The 22,626-nt window shown below is 46.6% G+C and overlaps 1 protein-coding gene across 9 annotated transcripts in view; it reads left to right on the forward strand.

The window, feature by feature from the left end:
• Window positions 1-22,626, forward strand: part of LOC123738875 (centrosomal protein of 192 kDa) — a 57,117-nt gene that overhangs the window by 23,822 nt on the left and 10,669 nt on the right. For 8 of the 9 annotated variants that reach the window (XM_082972743.1, XM_082972750.1, XM_082972746.1 and 5 more), the window contains exons 10-19: window positions 2,333-2,471; window positions 3,970-4,271; window positions 4,579-4,728; window positions 4,870-5,131; window positions 10,659-10,802; window positions 12,808-13,097; window positions 13,371-13,500; window positions 14,311-14,799; window positions 20,146-20,272; window positions 20,411-20,591. In XM_082972743.1, coding sequence (XP_082828869.1) covers window positions 2,333-2,471; window positions 3,970-4,271; window positions 4,579-4,728; window positions 4,870-5,131; window positions 10,659-10,802; window positions 12,808-13,097; window positions 13,371-13,500; window positions 14,311-14,799; window positions 20,146-20,272; window positions 20,411-20,591 — 2,214 coding nt within the window. Of the gene's footprint in view, window positions 1-2,332; window positions 2,472-3,969; window positions 4,272-4,578; window positions 4,729-4,869; window positions 5,132-10,658; window positions 10,803-12,807; window positions 13,098-13,370; window positions 13,501-14,310; window positions 14,800-16,333; window positions 17,751-20,145; window positions 20,273-20,410; window positions 20,592-22,626 lie in introns of those variants that run through there. The other variant, XM_082972751.1, reaches the window with a different exon arrangement.

Below are 22,626 nucleotides of genomic sequence, written 5' to 3' on the forward strand. Positions count from 1 at the left end.
TCTCTGTCCCCCGTCTGTCTGTCTCTCCATCTCACTGCTTCAGCTGGTATGATCACGTCTCTGTCCCCCGTCTGTCTGTCTCTCCATCTCACTGCTTCAGCTGGTATGATCACGTCTCTGTCCCCCCGTCTGTCTGTCTCTCCATCTCACTGCTTCAGCTGGTATGATCACGTCTCTGTCCCCGTCTGTCTCTCCATCTCACTGCTTCAGCTGGTATGATCACGTCTCTGTCCCCCCGTCTGTCTGTCTCTCCATCTCACTGCTTCAGCTGGTATGATCACGTCTCTGTCCCCCCGTCTGTCTGTCTCTCCATCTCACTGCTTCAGCTGGTATGATCACGTCTCTGTCCCCCCGTCTGTCTGTCTCTCCATCTCACTGCTTCAGCTGGTATGATCACGTCTCTGTCCCCCGTCTGTCTGTCTCTCCATCTCACTGCTTCAGCTGGTATGATCACGTCTCTGTCCCCCGTCTGTCTGTCTCTCCATCTCACTGCTTCAGCTGGTATGATCACGTCTCTGTCCCCCCGTCTGTCTGTCTCTCCATCTCACTGCTTCAGCTGGTATGATCACGTCTCTGTCCCCCCGTCTGTCTGTCTCTCCATCTCACTGCTTCAGCTGGTATGATCACGTCTCTGTCCCCCCGTCTGTCTGTCTCTCCATCTCACTGCTTCAGCTGGTATGATCACGTCTCTGTCCCCCCGTCTGTCTGTCTCTCCATCTCACTGCTTCAGCTGGTATGATCACGTCTCTGTCCCCCCGTCTGTCTGTCTCTCCATCTCACTGCTTCAGCTGGTATGATCACGTCTCTGTCCCCCCGTCTGTCTGTCTCTCCATCTCACTGCTTCAGCTGGTATGATCACGTCTCTGTCCCCCCGTCTGTCTGTCTCTCCATCTCACTGCTTCAGCTGGTATGATCACGTCTCTGTCCCCCGTCTGTCTGTCTCTCCATCTCACTGCTTCAGCTGGTATGATCACGTCTCTGTCCCCCCGTCTGTCTGTCTCTCCATCTCACTGCTTCAGCTGGTATGATCACGTCTCTGTCCCCCCGTCTGTCTGTCTCTCCATCTCACTGCTTCAGCTGGTATGATCACGTCTCTGTCCCCCGTCTGTCTGTCTCTCCATCTCACTGCTTCAGCTGGTATGATCACGTCTCTGTCCCCCCGTCTGTCTGTCTCTCCATCTCACTGCTTCAGCTGGTATGATCACGTCTCTGTCCCCCCGTCTGTCTGTCTCTCCATCTCACTGCTTCAGCTGGTATGATCACGTCTCTGTCCCCCGTCTGTCTGTCTCTCCATCTCACTGCTTCAGCTGGTATGATCACGTCTCTGTCCCCCCGTCTGTCTGTCTCTCCATCTCACTGCTTCAGCTGGTATGATCACGTCTCTGTCCCCCCGTCTGTCTGTCTCTCCATCTCACTGCTTCAGCTGGTATGATCACGTCTCTGTCCCCCCGTCTGTCTGTCTCTCCATCTCACTGCTTCAGCTGGTATGATCACGTCTCTGTCCCCCCGTCTGTCTGTCTCTCCATCTCACTGCTTCTGTTTGACCTTGGTTGGTTTTCAGTAGAAAACACAAAGCTGAACAACAGTTGCAAAACAGAATGTACCATTTAAAAAAATATAATTTCACCTTTATTTAACCAGGTAGGCTAGTTGAGAACAAGTCCTTTATTTAACCAGGTAGGCTAGTTGAGAACAAGTCCTTTATTTAACCAGGTAGGCTAGTTGAGAACAAGTCCTTTATTTAACCAGGTAGGCTAGTTGAGAACAAGTCCTTTATTTAACCAGGTAGGCCAGTTGAGAACAAGTCCTTTATTTAACCAGGTAGGCTAGTTGAGAACAAGTCCTTTATTTAACCAGGTAGGCTAGTTGAGAACAAGTCCTTTATTTAACCAGGTAGGCTAGTTGAGAACAAGTCCTTTATTTAACCAGGTAGGCCAGTTGAGAACCAGTCCTTTATTTAACCAGGTAGGCTAGTTGAGAACCAGTCCTTTATTTAACCAGGTAGGCTAGTTGAGAACAAGTCCTTTATTTAACCAGGTAGGCTAGTTGAGAACAAGTCCTTTATTTAACCAGGTAGGCTAGTAGAGAACAAGTCCTTTATTTAACCAGGTAGGCTAGTTGAGAACAAGTCCTTTATTTAACCAGGTAGTCTAGTTGTGTGATGTGAGCAAATGAGGTGAGATAAGGGAGGTCAGTCCCAAACAATCAGTATTTGATAAGTTGATATAGCGTTTTGGTTTCTAAATGTTTTTGTCCTAAATAGTCCTACTGAACACAGCCCTGTTTTAGCCTGTCTGACCAGAGGTCATGGGTTATGTCTGTCTGGGTTTAGGTGGGCGAGAGCAACCGTCCCAGCTTCAGACCTGGGCTGGAGGGAGGCAGCTCCGACGAAGACTCTGGTCGTAACCCTTCTCTAACTGGGTTAGAACACAGATACTCTGCAGAGGGCCAAGTCATCAACACTGTAACAGGTAACAAACACCGAACAAAAAATAGGAAGTGTTGGTCTCGTGTTTCATGAGCTGAAATAAAAGATCCCAGAAATGTTAAATTTTGCACATAAAAGCATATTTTTCTCCAGTTTTGTGCACAAATTTGTTAACATCCCTGTTAGTGAGTATTTCTCCTTTGCCAAGATAATCCATCCACCTGACAGGTGTGGCATATCAACAAGCTGATTAAACATCATGATCGTTACACAGGTGCACCTTGTGCTGGGGACAATACAAGGTCACTCTAAAATGTGAATTTTTCTCACACAACACAATGCCACAGATGTCTCAAATTTTGAGGAAGTTTGCAATTGGCATGCTGTCTGCAGAAATCTCCACGAGCTGTTGCCGGATAATTGAATGTTCATTTCTCTATCATATGCCGCCTCCAACGTCATTTTAGAGAATTTGGCGGTATGTCCAACTTGCCTCATAACCGCAGACCACGTGTATGGTGTTGTGTGGGTGAGCGGGTTTGCTGATGTCAACATTGTGAACAGAGCTTCCTATGGTGGGGTTATGGTACGGGCCCCATGGTGGGGTTATGGTACGGGCCCCATGGTGGGGTTATGGTACGGGCCCCATGGTGGGGTTATGGTACGGGCCCCATGGTGGGGTTATGGTACGGGCCCCATGGTGGGGTTATGGTACGGGCCCCATGGTGGGGTTATGGTACGGGCCCCATGGTGGGGTTATGGTACGGGCCCCATGGTGGGGTTATGGTACGGGCCCCATGGTGGGGTTATGGTACGGGCCCCATGGTGGGGTTATGGTACGGGCCCCATGGTGGAGGTGGGGTTATGGTACGGGCAGGCGTAAGCTACGGACAACGAACACTATGGCGTTTTATCGATGGCAATTTGAATGCACAGAAATACAGTGATGAGATCCTGAGGCCCCGTTGCCGTGCCGTTCATCCACCACCATCACCCCACACTTCAGCATGATAATGCACGGCCCCATGTCACAAGGATCTGAACACAATTCCTGGAAGCTGAAAATGTCCCAGTTCTTCCATGGCCTGCGTACTCACCAGACATGTCACCCATTGAGCATGTTTGGAATGCTCTGGATCGACGTGTACGACAGCGTGTTCCAGTTCCCGCCAAAATATCCACCAACTTTGCTCAGCCAGTGAAGGAGGAGTGGGACAACATTCCACAGGCCACGACCAACAGCCTGACCAATCAGCAGCCGGACCAATCAGCAGCCGGACCAACTCTATGTGAAGGAGATGTGTCTCGCTGCATGAGGTGGTCACACCAGATACTGACTGGTTTTCTGATCCACGCCCCCTACCTTTTATTTATTTTAAGGTTTTCTGACCAACATATTCATATCCTAGTGAAATCCCTAGATTAGGGCCTAAAGGAATTTATTTAAATTGACTGATTTCCTGATATGAACTCGCTAACCTCTGAGTGGATGTTGGTAACCGGTGGTAACCGGGGGTAACCGGTCATCTGTTCTTCACCAGGAGGAGGAGGCGACGGGAGCAGTGGGAGTGAGGAGGGAGGGAACGGTGGAGTGTCCGCTCTACCCTTCTCCACCTCCTCCTCCTCGGCCCAGACTACCTACGATGTTCTGCGGGGGCTTGGGATCCTGGGGGGCAGCGTGCCGGGAGAGAATACCCAAGACCCTCGCTCTCTACTGGGGCTGAGCCGGGGCAGCCTGATGGGGGACCGTGTGGGGCCGGTGGGGACTGGAGAGACCAACTCTGGGCCCCAGAGGACGTCCCCTGTCAATTGGAGTATGACCTTAGACAGACAGGAAGCGCTGGTGAGTTTTCTGTCGGACATTTTTCCGTTACAACACCGTTTGTGTGGACTGAGACTTTGTACGTGGCAGGAGTTGTACCTAGAGGCCAGGAGTTCCTCCGGGTCAGGTCACGCTGTCAGGGGAAAAACTCCTGGCCGCCCACTACCTTATGTTCTGTGCTATTTACCGGACGTAATACGGTCACCTGCAGTGATACTGTTCACATACAACACAGACGCTTGTATAATCTCCCTCTGTGTGTGTGTGTGTGTGTGTGTGTGTGTGTGTGTGTGTGTGTGTGTGTGTGTGTGTGTGTGTGTGTGTGCAGGATGCCATGGACAGTACAGAGTCTGGGTTGGCAGAGGAGGGTCCAGATGTCTTGGATTCTATATACCTGAGGACTGGTGCTGGACACTGGAGACCCCAGGACATGACCTCTCACCTCCAGACCACACAGAACAGCTTCCACCTCTCTCAGGTACACTTACACAACCAATCATTTAGGATGACATGCTGCCCTTGGAGTTAAACAGTTTTGAAGAATCCCAACATCTCCTAGTTTTAAATGAAGGTAAAAACAATTCTACGGTGTTAGTAAGTTGCTGCCCTTCTATACCAGGTGCTTCTTTCGCATAGTGATGATGAGGAGGAGGAGGAGGGGAGGGGGAGGCCTGCTGCCCTGGGGCCAAGAGGAGGTCCATGTGGGGACTCCTCTGCACCTCCTGGTCCTCCTGGCCTGTCAGACACGAGTCGGGGTGAGAAGGATCTTCTCTCCACCTCTCTGGAGGCTAAGTACCTCTCTCAGAGCTTCCACCCGGAGGAGGACTCTCACTCTGACAGCGACTGGAACCACTGTCCTGATAACCTGGACTTCCAACCGGGTAAGTCCCAAACGGCTCCCTATGTAGTGTCCTAGTACAAACGGCTCCCTATGTAGTGTCCTGGTACAAACAGCTCCCTATGTAGTGTCCTGGTACAAACAGCTCCCTATGTAGTGGCGGGTAGCCTGGTGGTTGGAGGCGGGTAGCCTGGTGGTTGGAGGCGGGTAGCCTGGTGGTTGGAGGCGGGTAGCCTGGTGGTTGGAGGCGGGTAGCCTGGTGGTTGGAGGCGGGTAGCCTGGTGGTTGGGGGCGGGTAGCCTGGTGGTTGGGGGCGGGTAGCCTGGTGGTTGGAGGCGGGTAGCCTGGTGGTTGGAGGCGGGTAGCCTGGTGGTTGGGGGCGGGGGGCGGGTAGCCTGGTGGTTGGGGGCGGGTAGCCTGGTGGTTGGGGGCGGGTAGCCTGGTGGTTGGAGGCGGGCGGGTAGCCTGGTGGTTGGGGGCGGGCGGGTAGCCTGGTGGTTGGGGGCGGGCGGGTAAGCCTGGTGGTTGGTTGGGGGCGGGCGGGTAAGCCTGGTGGTTGGTTGGGGGCGGGCGGGTAAGCCTGGTGGTTGGTTGGGGGCGGGCGGGTAAGCCTGGTGGTTGGTTGGGGGCGGGCGGGCGGGTAGCCTGGTGGTTGGTTGGGGGCGGGCGGGCGGGTAGCCTGGTGGTTGGTTGGGGGCGGGCGGGCGGGTAGCCTGGTGGTTGGTTGGGGGCGGGCGGGCGGGTAGCCTGGTGGTTGGAGCGTTGGGCCTGTAACCGAAAGGTTGCTGGATCGAATCCTGATCTGACCAGGTAAAAATCTGTCGTTCTGCCACTGAACAAGGCAGTTAACCCACTGTTCCCCGGTAGGACGTCGTTGTAAATAAGAATTTGTTCTTAGCTAACACGGTTCATGTTTAATATCTAATCAACTAGATCCAGGATCCTTACAGGGTTCATGTTTAATATCTAATCAACTGGATCCAGGATCCTTACAGGGTTCATGTTTAATATCTGATGTAACAACTAGATCCAGGATCCTTACAGGGTTCATGTTTAATATCTAATCAACTGGATCCAGGATCCTTACAGGGTTCATGTTTAATATCTAATCAACTGGATCCAGGATCCTTACACAGTTCATGTTTAATATCTAATCAACTAGATCCAGGATCCTTACAGGGTTCATGTTTTAATATCTAATCAACTAGATCCAGGATCCTTACAGGGTTCATGTTTAATATCTGATATAACAACTAGATCCAGGATCCTAACAGGGTTCATGTTTAATATCTAATCAACTAGATCCAGGATCCTTACAGGGTTCATGTTTAATATCTGATATAACAACTAGATCCAGGATCCTTACACGGTTCATGTTTAATATCTAATCAACTAGATCCAGGATCCTTACAGGGTTCATGTTTTAATATCTAATCAACTAGATCCAGGATCCTAACAGGGTTCATGTTTAATATCTGATATAACAACTAGATCCAGGATCCTTACAGGGTTCATGTTTAATATCTGATATAACAACTAGATCCAGGATCCTTACACGGTTCATGTTTAATATCTAATCAACTAGATCCAGGATCCTTACAGGGTTCATGTTTTAATATCTAATCAACTAGATCCAGGATCCTAACAGGGTTCATGTTTAATATCTGATATAACAACTAGATCCAGGATCCTTACAGGGTTCATGTATAATATCTGATATAACAACTGGATCCAGGATCCTTACAGGGTTCATGTTTAATATCTGATATAACAACTAGATCCAGGATCCTTACACGGTTCATGTTTAATATCTAATCAACTAGATCCAGGATCCTTACAGGGTTCATGTTTTAATATCTAATCAACTAGATCCAGGATCCTAACAGGGTTCATGTTTAATATCTGATATAACAACTAGATCCAGGATCCTTACAGGGTTCATGTATAATATCTGATATAACAACTGGATCCAGGATCCTTACAGGGTTCATGTTTAATATCTGATATAACAACTAGATCCAGGATCCTTACACGGTTCATGTTTAATATCTGATATAACAACTAGATCCAGGATCCTTACACGGTTCATGTTTAATATCTAATCAACTAGATCCAGGATCCTTACAGGGTTCATGTTTAATATCTGATATAACAACTAGATCCAGGATCCTTACAGGGTTCATGTTTAATATCTGATATAACAACTAGATCCAGGATCCTAACAGGGTTCATGTTTAATATCTGATATAACAACTAGATCCAGGATCCTTACAGGGTTCATGTTTAATATCTAATCAACTAGATCCAGGATCCTTACAGGGTTCATGTTTTAATATCTAATCAACTAGATCCAGGATCCTAACAGGGTTCATGTTTAATATCTGATATAACAACTAGATCCAGGATCCTAACAGGGTTCATGTTTAATATCTGATATAACAACTAGATCCAGGATCCTTACAGGGTTCATGTTTAATATCTAATCAACTAGATCCAGGATCCTTACAGGGTTCATGTTTTAATATCTAATCAACTAGATCCAGGATCCTAACAGGCTTCATGTTTTAATATCTAATCAACTAGATCCAGGATCCTTACAGGGTTCATGTTTATCTGATATAACAACTAGATCCAGGATCCTTACAGGGTTCATGTTTAATATCTGATATAACAACTAGATCCAGGATCCTAACAGGGTTCATGTTTAATATCTAATCAACTAGATCCAGGATCCTTACAGGGTTCATGTTTATCTAATCAACTAGATCCAGGATCCTTACAGGGTTCATGTATAATATCTGATATAACAACTAGATCCAGGATCCTTACAGGGTTCATGTTTAATATCTGATCTAATCAACTAGATCCAGGATCCTTACAGGGTTCATGTTTAATATCTGATATAACAACTAGATCCAGGATCCTTACAGGGTTCATGTTTAATATCTGATATAACAACTAGATCCAGGATCCTAACAGGGTTCATGTTTAATATCTAATCAACTAGATCCAGGATCCTTACAGGGTTCATGTTTATCTAATCAACTAGATCCAGGATCCTTACAGGGTTCATGTTTATCTAATCAACTAGATCCAGGATCCTTACAGGGTTCATGTATAATATCTGATATAACAACTAGATCCAGGATCCTAACAGGGTTCATGTTTAATATCTAATCAACTAGATCCAGGATCCTAACAGGGTTCATGTTTAATATCTAATCAACTAGATCCAGGATCCTTACAGGGTTCATGTTTAATATCTGATATAACAACTAGATCCAGGATCCTAACAGGGTTCATGTTTAATATCTGATATAACAACTAGATCCAGGATCCTAACAGGGTTCATGTTTTAATATCTAATCAACTAGATCCAGGATCCTAACAGGGTTCATGTTTAATATCTAATCAACTAGATCCAGGATCCTAACAGGGTTCGTATTTAATATCTGATATAACAACTAGATCCAGGATCCTAACAGGGTTCATGTTTAATATCTAATCAACTAGATCCAGGATCCTAACAGGGTTCATGTTTAATATCTAATCAACTAGATCCAGGATCCTAACAGGGTTCATGTTTAATATCTAATCAACTAGATCCAGGATCCTAACAGGGTTCGTATTTAATATCTGATATAACAACTAGATCCAGGATCCTAACAGGGTTCATGTTTAATATCTAATCAACTAGATCCAGGATCCTAACAGGGTTCATGTTTAATATCTAATCAACTAGATCCAGGATCCTAACAGGGTTCATGTTTAATATCTAATCAACTAGATCCAGGATCCTTACACGGTTCATGTATAATATCTAATCAACTAGATCCAGGATCCTTACAGGGTTCATGTTTAATATCTGATATAACAACTAGATCCAGGATCCTTACAGGGTTCATGTTTAATATCTAATCAACTAGATCCAGGATCCTTACAGGGTTCATGTTTAATATCTGATATAACAACTAGATCCAGGATCCTAACAGGGTTCATGTTTAATATCTAATCAACTAGATCCAGGATCCTTACAGGGTTCATGTTTATCTAATCAACTAGATCCAGGATCCTTACAGGGTTCATATTTATCTAATCAACTAGATCCAGGATCCTTACAGGGTTCATGTATAATATCTGATATAACAACTAGATCCAGGATCCTTACAGGGTTCATGTTTAATATCTGATATAACAAATAGATCCAGGATCCTTACAGGGTTCATGTTTATCTAATCAACTAGATCCAGGATCCTTACAGGGTTCATGTTTATCTAATCAACTAGATCCAGGATCCTAACAGGGTTCATGTTTAATATCTGATATAACAACTAGATCCAGGATCCTAACAGGGTTCATGTTTAATATCTGATATAACAACTAGATCCAGGATCCTTACAGGGTTCATGTTTAATATCTGATATAACAACTAGATCCAGGATCCTTACAGGGTTCATGTTTTAATATCTAATCAACTAGATCCAGGATCCTTACAGGGTTCATGTTTAATATCTGATATAACAACTAGATCCAGGATCCTAACAGGGTTCATGTTTAATATCTAATCAACTAGATCCAGGATCCTAACAGGTTTCATGTTTATCTAATCAACTAGATCCAGGATCCTAACAGGGTTCATGTTTATCTAATCAACTAGATCCAGGATCCTTACAGGGTTCATGTTTAATATCTAATCAACTAGATCCAGGATCCTTACAGGGTTCATGTTTAATATCTGATATAACAACTAGATCCAGGATCCTAACAGGGTTCATGTTTAATATCTAATCAACTAGATCCAGGATCCTAACAGGGTTCATGTTTAATATCTAATCAACTAGATCCAGGATCCTAACAGGGTTCATGTTTAATATCTAATCAACTAGATCCAGGATCCTAACAGGGTTCATGTTTAATATCTGATATAACAACTAGATCCAGGATCCTAACAGGGTTCATGTTTAATATCTAATCAACTAGATCCAGGATCCTAACAGGGTTCATGTTTAATATCTAATCAACTAGATCCAGGATCCTAACAGGGTTCATGTTTAATATCTAATCAACTAGATCCAGGATCCTAACAGGGTTCATGTTTAATATCTAATCAACTAGATCCAGGATCCTTACAGGGTTCATGTTTAATATCTAATCAACTGGATCCAGGATCCTTACAGGGTTCATGTTTAATATCTAATCAACTAGATCCAGGATCCTAACAGGGTTCATGTTTAATATCTAATCAACTAGATCCAGGATCCTTACACGGTTCATGTTTAATATCTAATCAACTAGATCCAGGATCCTAACAGGGTTCGTATTTTAATATCTAATTTAACTGATTAAAGCTTAATATATGATGTAACAACTTACACTGCTATAAATTCATGGACAGAAAATGAATGTTTTTTTGTGACTTGATTTTGGACCAATCCGTCAAGTTGTCCAGCTGTAGTAAATCCTCACCGGTACCCTGGTGTATAGAACAAGGTCTCCATCAGGGGGGTGTGTGTGTGTGTGTGTGTGTGTGTGTGTGTGTGTGTGTGTGTGTGTGTGTGTGTGTGTCCCAGCCTCTCCCAGTGTGGTCTACCAGAACGAGGAGGGGAAGTGGGTGACTGATCTGGCTTACTACTCGTCCTTTGAGAAGGAGGTGGATGGGAAGCAGCTTCCGGAGGCAGCAGACCAGTTCCAGGCTGAGGACTTCGTTCCAGGCAGTAAGTACAGGGGTTATTGTCAAACTGTTATTTTTAAGCTGTACTTGGAAATAGGGATTTGTGTTTTGTTCCTTTTGGTTGTGATAACTAGGTGTTCCCCACTGTAGCGTCGGTACGAAAGATCCACTATAAAACGGTTTGTCTGGATCCTGAATGCTGATTGAACGAACAGCGGTCCAAACCGTGCTCTATTGGCCGTCACACACCTATCTATGCCTGTCAACAGTTACATCTGAAAATGATCGCTGTGCCTCGTCAGAATGGTGCTGTGCCGAATGATCGCTGTGCCTCGTCAGAATGTCGCTGTGCCTCGTCAGAATGTCGCTGTGCCTCATCAGAATGGCGCTGTCCCAAATGATCGCTGTGCCTCGTCAGAATGGCGCTGTCCCTAATGATCGCTGTGCCTCGTCAGAATGTCGCTGTCCCTAATGATCGCTGTGCCTCGTCAGAATGGCGCTGTGCCGAATGATCGCTGTGCCTCGTCAGAATGTCACTGTGCCTCGTCAGAATGTCGCTGTGCCAAATGATCGCTGTGCCTCGTCAGAATGTCGCTGTCCCGAATGATCGATGTGCCTCGTCAGATTGGTGCTGTCCCTAATGATCGCTGTGCCTCGTCAGAATGTTACTGTGCCTCGTCAATGTCGCTGTGCCTCGTCAGAATGGTGCTGTCCCAAATGATCGCTGTGCCTCGTCAGAATGTCGCTGTCCCTAATGATCGCTGTGCCTCGTCAGAATGTCGCTGTCCCGAATGATCGCTGTGCCTCGTCAGAATGGCGCTGTCCCTAATGATCGCTGTGCCTCGTCAGAATGGTGCTGTGCCGAATGATCGCTGTGCCTCGTCAGAATGTCGCTGTGCCTCGTCAGAATGTCGCTGTGCCTCATCAGAATGGCGCTGTCCCAAATGATCGCTGTGCCTCGTCAGAATGGCGCTGTCCCTAATGATCGCTGTGCCTCGTCAGAATGTCGCTGTCCCTAATGATCGCTGTGCCTCGTCAGAATGGCGCTGTGCCGAATGATCGCTGTGCCTCGTCAGAATGTCACTGTGCCTCGTCAGAATGTCGCTGTGCCAAATGATCGCTGTGCCTCGTCAGAATGTCGCTGTCCCTAATGATCGCTGTGCCTCGTCAGAATGTCGCTGTCCCGAATGATCGCTGTGCCTCGTCAGAATGGCGCTGTCCCTAATGATCGCTGTGCCTCGTCAGAATGGTGCTGTGCCGAATGATCGCTGTGCCTCGTCAGAATGTCGCTGTGCCTCGTCAGAATGTCGCTGTGCCTCATCAGAATGGCGCTGTCCCAAATGATCGCTGTGCCTCGTCAGAATGGCGCTGTCCCTAATGATCGCTGTGCCTCGTCAGAATGTCGCTGTCCCTAATGATCGCTGTGCCTCGTCAGAATGGCGCTGTGCCGAATGATCGCTGTGCCTCGTCAGAATGTCACTGTGCCTCGTCAGAATGTCGCTGTGCCAAATGATCGCTGTGCCTCGTCAGAATGTCGCTGTCCCGAATGATCGCTGTGCCTCGTCAGAATGGCGCTGTCCCTAATGATCGCTGTGCCTCGTCAGAATGGCGCTGTCCCGAATGATCGCTGTGCCTCGTCAGAATGGCGCTGTGCCTCGTCAGAATGTCGCTGTCCCGAATGATCGCTGTGCCTCGTCAGAATGTCGCTGTGCCAAATGATCGCTGTGCCTCGTCAGAATGTCGCTGTCCCGAATGATCGCTGTGCCTCGTCAGAATGTCGCTGTGCCAAATGATCGCTGTGCCTCGTCAGAATGTCGCTGTCCCGAATGATCGCTGTGCCTCGTCAGAATGGCGCTGTCCCTAATGATCGCTGTGCCTCGTCAGAATGGCGCTGTCCCGAATGATCGCTGTGCCTCGTCAGAATGGCTCTGTCCCGAATGATCGCTGTGCCTCGTCAGAATGGCGCTGTGCCTCGTCAGAATGTCCAGGTAACGCCATAGACAGATCAGCAGTGTTGCTGGAGTCGTCCTGTTTTTATTGTGTTCCAGGTAACGCCATAGAGAAGATCATAGAGGACCAGAAGGTGTTTGAGAAGGAGAACCGGTTCATGCAGGAGGAGGTGATGACGTCGGACTCCACCAGTCCAGGTCTCCTATCCGACACGTCCTGGAGACTCCCGGCCAGCAGCCACATCCTGATGAGGGCCAGCCAGGTGTCCCAGGACCTGGACAGAGGGAACCAGAGTTATCTCCGTCTGTCTCTGGGGACCTTCTTCCAGCAGCGCTCTGAGGCCCTGGGCTGTCTAGGGGACGACAGGGAGGACGATACAGTCAAACGGGTATGGGGGCTCGTTCCATGTCTTGTCGACGTCGCTCTGCAGCACGTCGTTCTACTCTTTTCACTATTCACGTAGTCTCGTAGGGTCGGGTGTGCTTTTAGTTCAGGAATAGGAGCCTTCATCTCGGTCCGGGAAACCTGCCCACGGTGTCGAAGGGACAGTAGGGACGCCGTGTTTCAGACTACCGCTGAGGGTTTAAGCCTGTGGTTTTTATTTTCCCTTCCCATCAGCCATCTGACTTGACCAGTTCGTTGTTGTGTCTTTCCTCTCCAGCCGTCGTTTGGTTACGTCATCACCTCTCCAGAGAAGAGGGAACCATTTCCTCTGATTCAACCATCAGACTTCCTGTCTCAGGACAGCTCGGTCCGCAGCGACACCGACCACGACCGCACCATGAACACAGGTAGGTACCGTCTGGACGTCCGCGACACTTATTCCTGGTTCTCACTGTGAGCCCAGCCAGTAAGACACTTATTCCTGGTTCCCACTGTGAGCCCAGCCAGTAAGACACTTATTCCTGGTTCCCACTGTGAGGCCAGCCAGTAAAACACTTATTCCTGGTTCCCACTGTGAGCCCAGCCAGCAAGACACTTATTCCTGGTTCCCACTGTGAGCCCAGCCAGTAAAACACTTATTCCTGATTCCCACTGTGAGCCCAGCCAGCAAGACACTTATTCCTGGTTCCCACTGTGAGCCCAGCCAGTAAGACACTTATTCCTGGTTCCCACTGTGAGCCCAGCCAGTAAGACACTTATTCCTGGTTCCCACTGTGAGGCCGGACAGCCCAGCCAGCAAGACACTTATTCCTGATTCCCACTGTGAGCCCAGCCAGTAAGACACTTATTCCTGGTTCCCACTGTGAGGCCAGTCAGTAAGACACTTATTCCTGGTTCCCACTGTGAGGCCAGCCAGTAAGACACTTATTCCTGAATCCCACTGTGAGGCCGCCCAGCAAGACACTTATTCCTGATTCCCACTGTGAGCCCAGCCAGTAAGACACTTATTCCTGATTCCCACTGTGAGGCGGCCAGTAAGACACTTATTCCTGATTCCCACTGTGAGGCGGCCAGGCCGGCCAGTACATCTTGACTTGGTTTGGCATCATTTTTCATACTTGATCACAGTCATCATATTTATTCCTCATTTTAAACCCAAATCAGTCATCAGAGTATCACACGTGGTGGTTGATACTTCCAATGTGTTGTTTTTGTAGAGGACTTGGACAAGACTGTGGAGGCAGCTCCAGACAGGGTGTCACCGACAGGAGATGAAGAGCCAGAGCCTTGTGAATCAGTCTCCCCCCTCCCTGAGGCCCTGCTCTCCCCCAGCCAGACCCTTCCCTCAGCCTCCCCTCTCCCTGAGGCCCTGCTCTCCCCCAGCCAGACCCTTCCCTCAGTCTCCCCCCTCCCTGAGGCCCTGCTCTCCCCCAGCCAGACCCTTCCCTCAGCCTCCCCTCTCCCTGAGGCCCTGCTCTCCCCCAGCCAGACCCTTCCCTCAGCCTCCCCCGGCAGCCTGGACCCCAGCCCCAGCAGCGGCACAGACCAGTCTAACCTCGTGTTGTCTATCAGCACCATTGCCTCGGCCATCGCAGATGCCTCCATCTCCTCGGAGCCCTCCCAGCTGGCGGCCATGATCATGGGGCTTTCAAAGAGGAGTCGGATCCAGAGGCAACGCCAGAAAGGTCTGCCGCGTCCAGCCCCAGGTATCCCATATTCATACTACAGCTGAAATTCTACTCTTTAATAACCTCTACGGGACTCCTTCCCGTTCTCATCCCGTTACCGGGATTGCTTGACAAGATAGCATGGCGCGAAATTCAAAAACGGCAAAAAATCGAATCATTTCAATTTCTCAAACAATCAACTATTTTACACCGTTTTAAAGATAAGACTCTCGTTAATCTAACCACGTTGTCCGATTTCAAAAAAGGCTTTACAGCGAAAGAAAAACATTAGATTATGTTAGGATACCACCACAGCAAAAGAACAACACAGCTATTTTCTTAGCATTTTCATAGCAACGGTAGCCGTCCAAAAGCACAAAACCAGCTAAAATTATGCACTAACCAAAAACAGCATTTTACATTGGCGCTTGATGTTCGGAAAATGTATTTTCCACCCCAAAATTCCGGTGAATTTACAAAAATATACCTCATAAACGTTGACAAAATACATAATTATTTTAAGAATTATAGAATTATATAGAATTATATAGAATTATATAGAATTATAGATGGGCTACTCCTTTATGCAACCGCATTGACAGATTTCAAAATAACTTTACGTGGAAAGCACACTTTGCAATAATCTGAGTACTGCGCTCATAAAAAACAGCAGGCAATTATAGATACCCGTCATTTTGGAGTCATCTAAATGCATAAATAGCATAAGAAATATTCACTTACCTTTTAATAATCTTCATCAGAAGGCACTTCCTGGAATCCCAGGTCCACAACAAATGTTGATTTGTTCGATAAAGTTCATAATTTATGTCCAAATAACTCCATGTTTGCGCGTTCAGTTAGCTACTCAAAATGTAGGATGCGCGAGGAAATTGTGACGACAAAAAAGTCCCCCCCCCAAAAAAATCTATTTACGTTCGTTCAAACATGTCAAACGTTGTATAGCATCAATCTTTAGGGACATTTTAACGTGAAACTTCAGTAATATTCCAACCGGACCATTCCAGTGTCTTGAAAAACGTTTTGGAACAGAGCTTCCTCTCGCGTGAATGCGCACCAATGAACTAACATCCTTCCCTGGGTTACCAACTTCCCTTCTCGTTCCGTCTCTGTTCATCATAGACGCTTCAAACAACTTTCTAAAGACTGTTGACATCTAGTGGAAGCCTTAGGACGTGCAAAATGAACCCTTACTCACTGTGTGTTCGATTGGCAATGACTTGGAAAAAAACTACAGGTACCAGATTTTTCATTTCCTGCTTGTATTTTTCTCAGGTTTTTGCCTGCCATATGAGTTCTGTTTTACTCACAGACACCATTCAAACAGTTTGAAACTTTAAAGTGTTTTCTATCCAAATCTACTAATAATATCCATATTCTAGTTTCTGGGCAAGAGTAGTAACCGGTTTAAATTGGGTATGTTTTTCATCCGGCCGTGAAAATACTGCCCCCTAGCCCAGACTGGTTAATTCTGTTGTGTTTGTTGGAAGGTGATGTCAGCACCACTTCACCAGGTCATGAAAAATCTGAAGGAGATTTTGATTCTGATTCCCAGCCTCTGTCCTGGAAGAACAAACTCCCAGCCCTAACCGGGTTGAACTGGACCAGCCCAGTCCTAACCGGGTTCAACTGGACCAACGGGGGGACCTGCTGGAGGCTCTACAGAGGAGCCAGTGTGCCGGGGACCTGCTGGAGGCTCTACAGAGGAGCCAGTGTGCCGGGGACCTGCTGGAGGCTCTACAGAGGAGCCAGTGTGCCGGGGACCTGCTGGAGGCTCTACAGAGGAGCCAGTGTGCCGGGGACCTGCTGGAGGCTCTACAGAGGAGCCAGTGTGCCGGGGACCTGCTGGAGGCTCTACAGAGGAGCCAGTGTGCCGGGGACCTGCTGGAGGCTCTACAGAGGAGCCAGTGTGCCGGGGACCTGCTGGAGGCTCTACAGAGGAGCCAGTGTGCCGGGGACCTGCTGGAGGCCTTCGACATTGAAAAGTACCTGAAACAGACGGAGGTATCCACCAGCAGCGACAGCGACCAGTCAGGCACCTCCCACTACACCTTTGACTTCCTCAGCTGGGCCGACAGCCTCAACTCCTCCCACAGGAAGTCCCAGGCAGCGTCACTTGTTGTTACTGTGGAGAACGAGAGCTCGGGTTATCAACACCAGGCTACCGAATACCAGGCTATCGCCAAGGGAGATATCTCCTCATCCTCTGGCGTGGAGGCTAAGGCGGGTTTGACACAAGGTTACCCTGCTGCTACGACCCGTCCGGTCTCTGCTGGGCTACATCCAGGTTCTGACCAGAGTGGACCAGGACCAGCTAACAAGACGGATGTGAGGAGGAGTTCCATCCCTCGTCCCAGATTCAGCTCCATCCCTACAGCCTCTGGTAACCCAGGGAGAAGGTCTGTGGGCTCTGGTCAGTTCTCCTCAACCACCTCCACAGCCAAACCAGCTGCTGACAGGAAGTCTGCAGGGAATAATAACAGTGAGCCCCAACCAGCTGGTGTACTGAGCAGGAGCAGCACAGAGAGTGGTGGGGCTGAACTAGGAGTAGTCCGTCCAACACCCAACAACACCCCAGCCCAGAAGATAGAGGACCGCTCCGCAGCTCCTGCCCCAGGTCCTAAGACCTCCCCTGGTCTGAGGAAGGGTCAGTCAGGGCCGCTGTCCCTCAGAGACATCACATCGCCCTCCCAGAGAGCCAGGAGGACCACGGTGAAGACCGGGAGCAGTACAGCCCAGCAGGAGAAACCCGGTGGCCTGGAGGAGAGTGGTGGAGAAGCTCCTCTCGGCGCTGCGACCAGACATGTTGGTTTTACTTCCTCCTGTCACAGCCCCCAGCCTGCTGCTGCACACAGGGTGGACGGTCAGTCTCTGGTCCAATCAACATCATTATTCAGCTATTCTTCAACTCATTTAAGAGAGAAATAAACATGTTTGTTTAAGCTTAGTTTAGTTTCAAATCCCGTTTTTTTTCCCCTGGTCCTTCCGGCTGGATTGGGACATCTGGTTTTTCAATGTTGATTATAGTTTATTTGAGGTGATTTCCTGGTCTTGTGTTCTGCAGACAATGATAAAGAAGGATTTAGTTCATTGGTTAGATTGTATTAATGTGGTGGATAGTAATGATCTCTGGTCAGATTGTATTAATGTGGTGGATAGTAATGATATCTGGTCAGATTGTATTAATGTGGTGGATAGTAATGATCTCTGGTCAGATTGTATTAATGTGGTGGATAGTAATGATATCTGGTCAGATTGTATTAATGTGGTGGATAGTAATGTGATCTCTGGTCAGATTGTATTAATGTGGTGGATAGTAATGATCTCTGGTCAGATTGTATTAATGTGGTGGATAGTAATGATCTCTGGTCAGATTGTATTAATGTGGTGGATAGTAATGTGATCTCTGGTTAGATTGTATTAATGTGGTGGATAGTAATGATCTCTGGTCAGATTGTATTAATGTGGTGGATAGTAATGTGATATCTGGTCAGATTGTATTAATGTGGTGGATAGTAATGTGATATCTGGTCAGATTGTATTAATGTGGTGGATAGTAATGATCTCTGGTCAGATTGTATTAATGTGGTGGATAGTAATGTGATCTCTGGTCAGATTGTATTAATGTGGTGGATAGTAATGTGATCTCTGGTCAGATTGTATTAATGTGGTGGATAGTAATGTGATCTCTGGTCAGATTGTATTAATGTGGTGGATAGTAATGTGATCTCTGGTCAGATTGTATTAATGTGGTGGATAGTAATGTGATCTCTGGTCAGATTGTATTAATGTGGTGGATAGTAATGATCTCTGGTCAGATTGTATTAATGTGGTGGATAGTAATGATATCTGGTCAGATTGTATTAATGTGGTGGATAGTAATGTGATCTCTGGTCAGATTGTATTAATGTGGTGGATAGTAATGTGATCTCTGGTCAGATTGTATTAATGTGGTGGATAGTAATGTGATATCTGGTCAGATTGTATTAATGTGGTGGATAGTAATGTGATCTCTGGTTAGATTGTATTAATGTGGTGGATAGTAATGATCTCTGGTCAGATTGTATTAATGTGGTGGATAGTAATGTGAAATCTGGTCAGATTGTATTAATGTGGTGGATAGTAATGTGATATCTGGTCAGATTGTATTAATGTGGTGGATAGTAATGTGATCTCTGGTTAGATTGTATTAATGTGGTGGATAGTAATGATCTCTGGTCAGATTGTATTAATGTGGTGGATAGTAATGTGATATCTGGTCAGATTGTATTAATGTGGTGGATAGTAATGATCTCTGGTCAGATTGTATTAATGTGGTGGATAGTAATGATCTCTGGTCAGATTGTATTAATGTGGTGGATAGTAATGTGATATCTGGTCAGATTGTATTAATGTGGTGGATAGTAATGATCTCTGGTCAGATTGTATTAATGTGGTGGATAGTAATGATCTCTGGTCAGATTGTATTAATGTGGTGGATAGTAATGATCTCTGGTCAGATTGTATTAATGTGGTGGATAGTAATGATCTCTGGTCAGATTGTATTAATGTGGTGGATAGTAATGATCTCTGGTCAGATTGTATTAATGTGGTGGATAGTAATGATATCTGGTCAGATTGTATTAATGTGGTGGATAGTAATGATCTCTGGTCAGATTGTATTAATGTGGTGGATAGTAATGATCTCTGGTCAGATTGTATTAATGTGGTGGATAGTAATGATCTCTGGTTAGATTGTATTAATGTGGTGGATAGTAATGATCTCTGGTCAGATTGTATTAATGTGGTGGATAGTAATGTGATCTCTGGTCAGATTGTATTAATGTGGTGGATAGTAATGATCTCTGGTTAGATTGTATTAATGTGGTGGATAGTAATGATCTCTGGTCAGATTGTATTAATGTGGTGGATAGTAATGATCTCTGGTCAGATTGTATTAATGTGGTGGATAGTAATGATCTCTGGTCAGATTGTATTAATGTGGTGGATAGTAATGTGATATCTGGTCAGATTGTATTAATGTGGTGGATAGTAATGTGATCTCTGGTTAGATTGTATTAATGTGGTGGATAGTAATGTGATCTCTGGTTAGATTGTATTAATGTGGTGGATAGTAATGTGATATCTGGTCAGATTGTATTAATGTGGTGGATAGTAATGATCTCTGGTCAGATTGTATTAATGTGGTGGATAGTAATGATCTCTGGTCAGATTGTATTAATGTGGTGGATAGTAATGATCTCTGGTCAGATTGTATTAATGTGGTGGATAGTAATGTGATATCTGGTCAGATTGTATTAATGTGGTGGATAGTAATGTATTAATATCCTGGTCAGGTTATGGATAGTAATGTGTTGTTCTCTGCAGGTGCATCTCCAGGTACTCCTCTGCATCATGCTGGAGGACCAGAGCAGAGCCAGTGTACCTTCAGACCCTCCACCTCTCCTCTCACCCACTCCTCCCCCTCACAGACCTCCTTCCCCAACCAAGAAGGGTAAATCAATCAATTATTCAATCAATCAAACCATCAATCAGTTATTAAATCAATCAGATGTCAGGTCGTGCCCTCTACTGTGTAACTCTACTTGCAGTTCTTCTTAAATCTTGTATTTCTCTCTGGTTGCCTGTACAGGCCTGTGTGTCCCCCCTCCTCCAGTGTCGGGGACAGGAGACCCCCCAGTGATCTCTCTCCTCCACAGTCCCAGTCCGAGTGGAGTTGTTCCAGTCCCAGTCTCAGCAGGCTGACGTACATCTCTCTGAATGACGGCACGGCTCTCGACAGCACCGGCATCCCAACTCCTGACAGACACAAGGTATAGTAGGCAGCCGATTGGGCCTTCGTATATATATGGGCTTCTCTTTCGAATACTCCTTTTCCCGTGTCTCAGTGGGATTCCTGTCGGGCTGTTTTACAAAACGACCAAGAGCTCAATCGCACGTCGTCTGACCGAGGGCCAGCCCTTTTGGTCGTTCTCGGCCTCTCTTCTTCTTTGCGGAAGTGATCAGGACGGCTCCTGAAGCTCTCTCTCCTCCTCTCTGTGTGACTTGAATTCCTGTCTTCCTGCTTTAACAGTTCACAGGTCAACCGTGAGGTCAATGGAGTCGATTAGTGTTCGGTACTTAACCGAATGGGGGGGGAAAAAATGTTTTCTACTTCTGTCTCTGGTGGTAGCTTAACGTGACACGGCTAGCCATCGCGATTTGGTTAACCCCACGCCGTGAGGCGTAAGCTAACTTGGCTAACCATCGCCACTTGGTTAACCCCACGCCGTGAGGCTTAAGCTAACTTGGCTAGCCATCGCCACTTGGTTAACCCCACGCCGTGAGGCTTAAGCTAACTTGGCTAGCCATCGCCACTTGGTTAACCCCACGCCGTGAGGCTTAAGCTAACTTGGCTAGCCATCGCCACTTGGTTAACCCCACGCCGTGAGGCTTAAGCTAACTCTGCTAGCTCGCTGGAAAGCTTACTCTGCTGACACGTAGTTCCCATTGGCTAGCTTTCCATACCTGGAGAGGTAGAATTGCTAGCGTTTCTGTTGTCGAAAGACACGGGGAAAGCACACACTTTCTCTGGTTCGCTGATAATGAGAGATCTCACCACATTTCCCGGCTGGCAAGAAGGAAAGGAGTGGAGGCGTGGAGGCGTGGGAGGCGTGGAGGCGTGGGAGGCGTGGAGGCGTGGGAGGCGTGGAGGGGTGGGAGGGGTGGAGGCGTGGGAGGCGTGGGAGGCGTGGGAGGCGTGGGAGGCGTGGAGGCGTGGGAGGAGTGGAGGCATGGGAGGAGTAAAAAATGGGCAAAAAAAAAAGCATTCATTGAATATCCCTTTGAGCTTGGTGAAGTCATTAATTACACTTTGGATGGTATATCAATACACCCAGTTACTATAAAGATAGAGGCGTCCTTCCTAACTCAGTTGCCGGAGAAGAAGGAAACCTCTCAGGGATTTCACCATGAGGCCAATGTTGACTTTAAAACAGTTACAGAGTTTAATGGCTGTGATAGGAGATAACTGAGGATGGATCAACAACATTGTAGTTACTCAAGAATACAAACATAAATGACTGTGAAAAGGAAGCCTGTACAGAATAACAAATATTCCAAAACATGTATCCTGTTTGCAACGAGGCACTAAATTAATACTGCAAAAAAAATGTGGCAAAGCAATTAACACTTTGTATTCTGGACAAAAAGTTATGTTTGGTTCAAGTACAACACATTACTGAGTACCACTCTTTATATTTTCAAGCATCGTGGTGGCTGCATCATGTTATGGGTATGCTTGTCATAGTTAAGGACTGGGGAGTTCTTTAGGATAAAAAGAAATGGCATGGAGCAAAGCACAGACAAAATCCTAGAGGAAACCCTGGTTCAGTCTGCTTTCCACCAGACACTGGGAGATGAATTCACCTTTCAGCAGGACAATAAACCTAAAACACAAGGCCAAATCTACACTGGAGTTACTTACCAAGAAGACAGTGAATGTTCCTGAGTGGCCAAGTTTACGGTTTTGACCCAATTCTGCTTAAAAATCTTATGACAAGACCTGAAAATGGTTGTCTAGCAATGATCAACAACCAATTTGACAGAACACGAAGAAGAAGAACGGGGCAAATGTTGCACAATCCAGGTGTTGGAACGCTCTTAGATTTACCCAGAAACACTCACAGCAGTAATCGCTCTTAGATTTACCCAGAAACACTCACAGCAGTAATCGCTCTTAGATTTACCCAGAAACACTCACAGCAGTAATCACTGGCAATATATTTACTCAGGGGGTTGAATACTTATCTAGGAAACATATATATTACTGTTTCATTTTTCAGAAATGTTTTACAAATGCTCACATTT

Source organism: Salmo salar, unplaced genomic scaffold, assembly GCF_965601325.2.
Source record: "Salmo salar unplaced genomic scaffold, fSalSal1 ptg001228l, whole genome shotgun sequence".
In the NCBI taxonomy this organism is placed as follows: domain Eukaryota; kingdom Metazoa; phylum Chordata; class Actinopteri; order Salmoniformes; family Salmonidae; genus Salmo; species Salmo salar.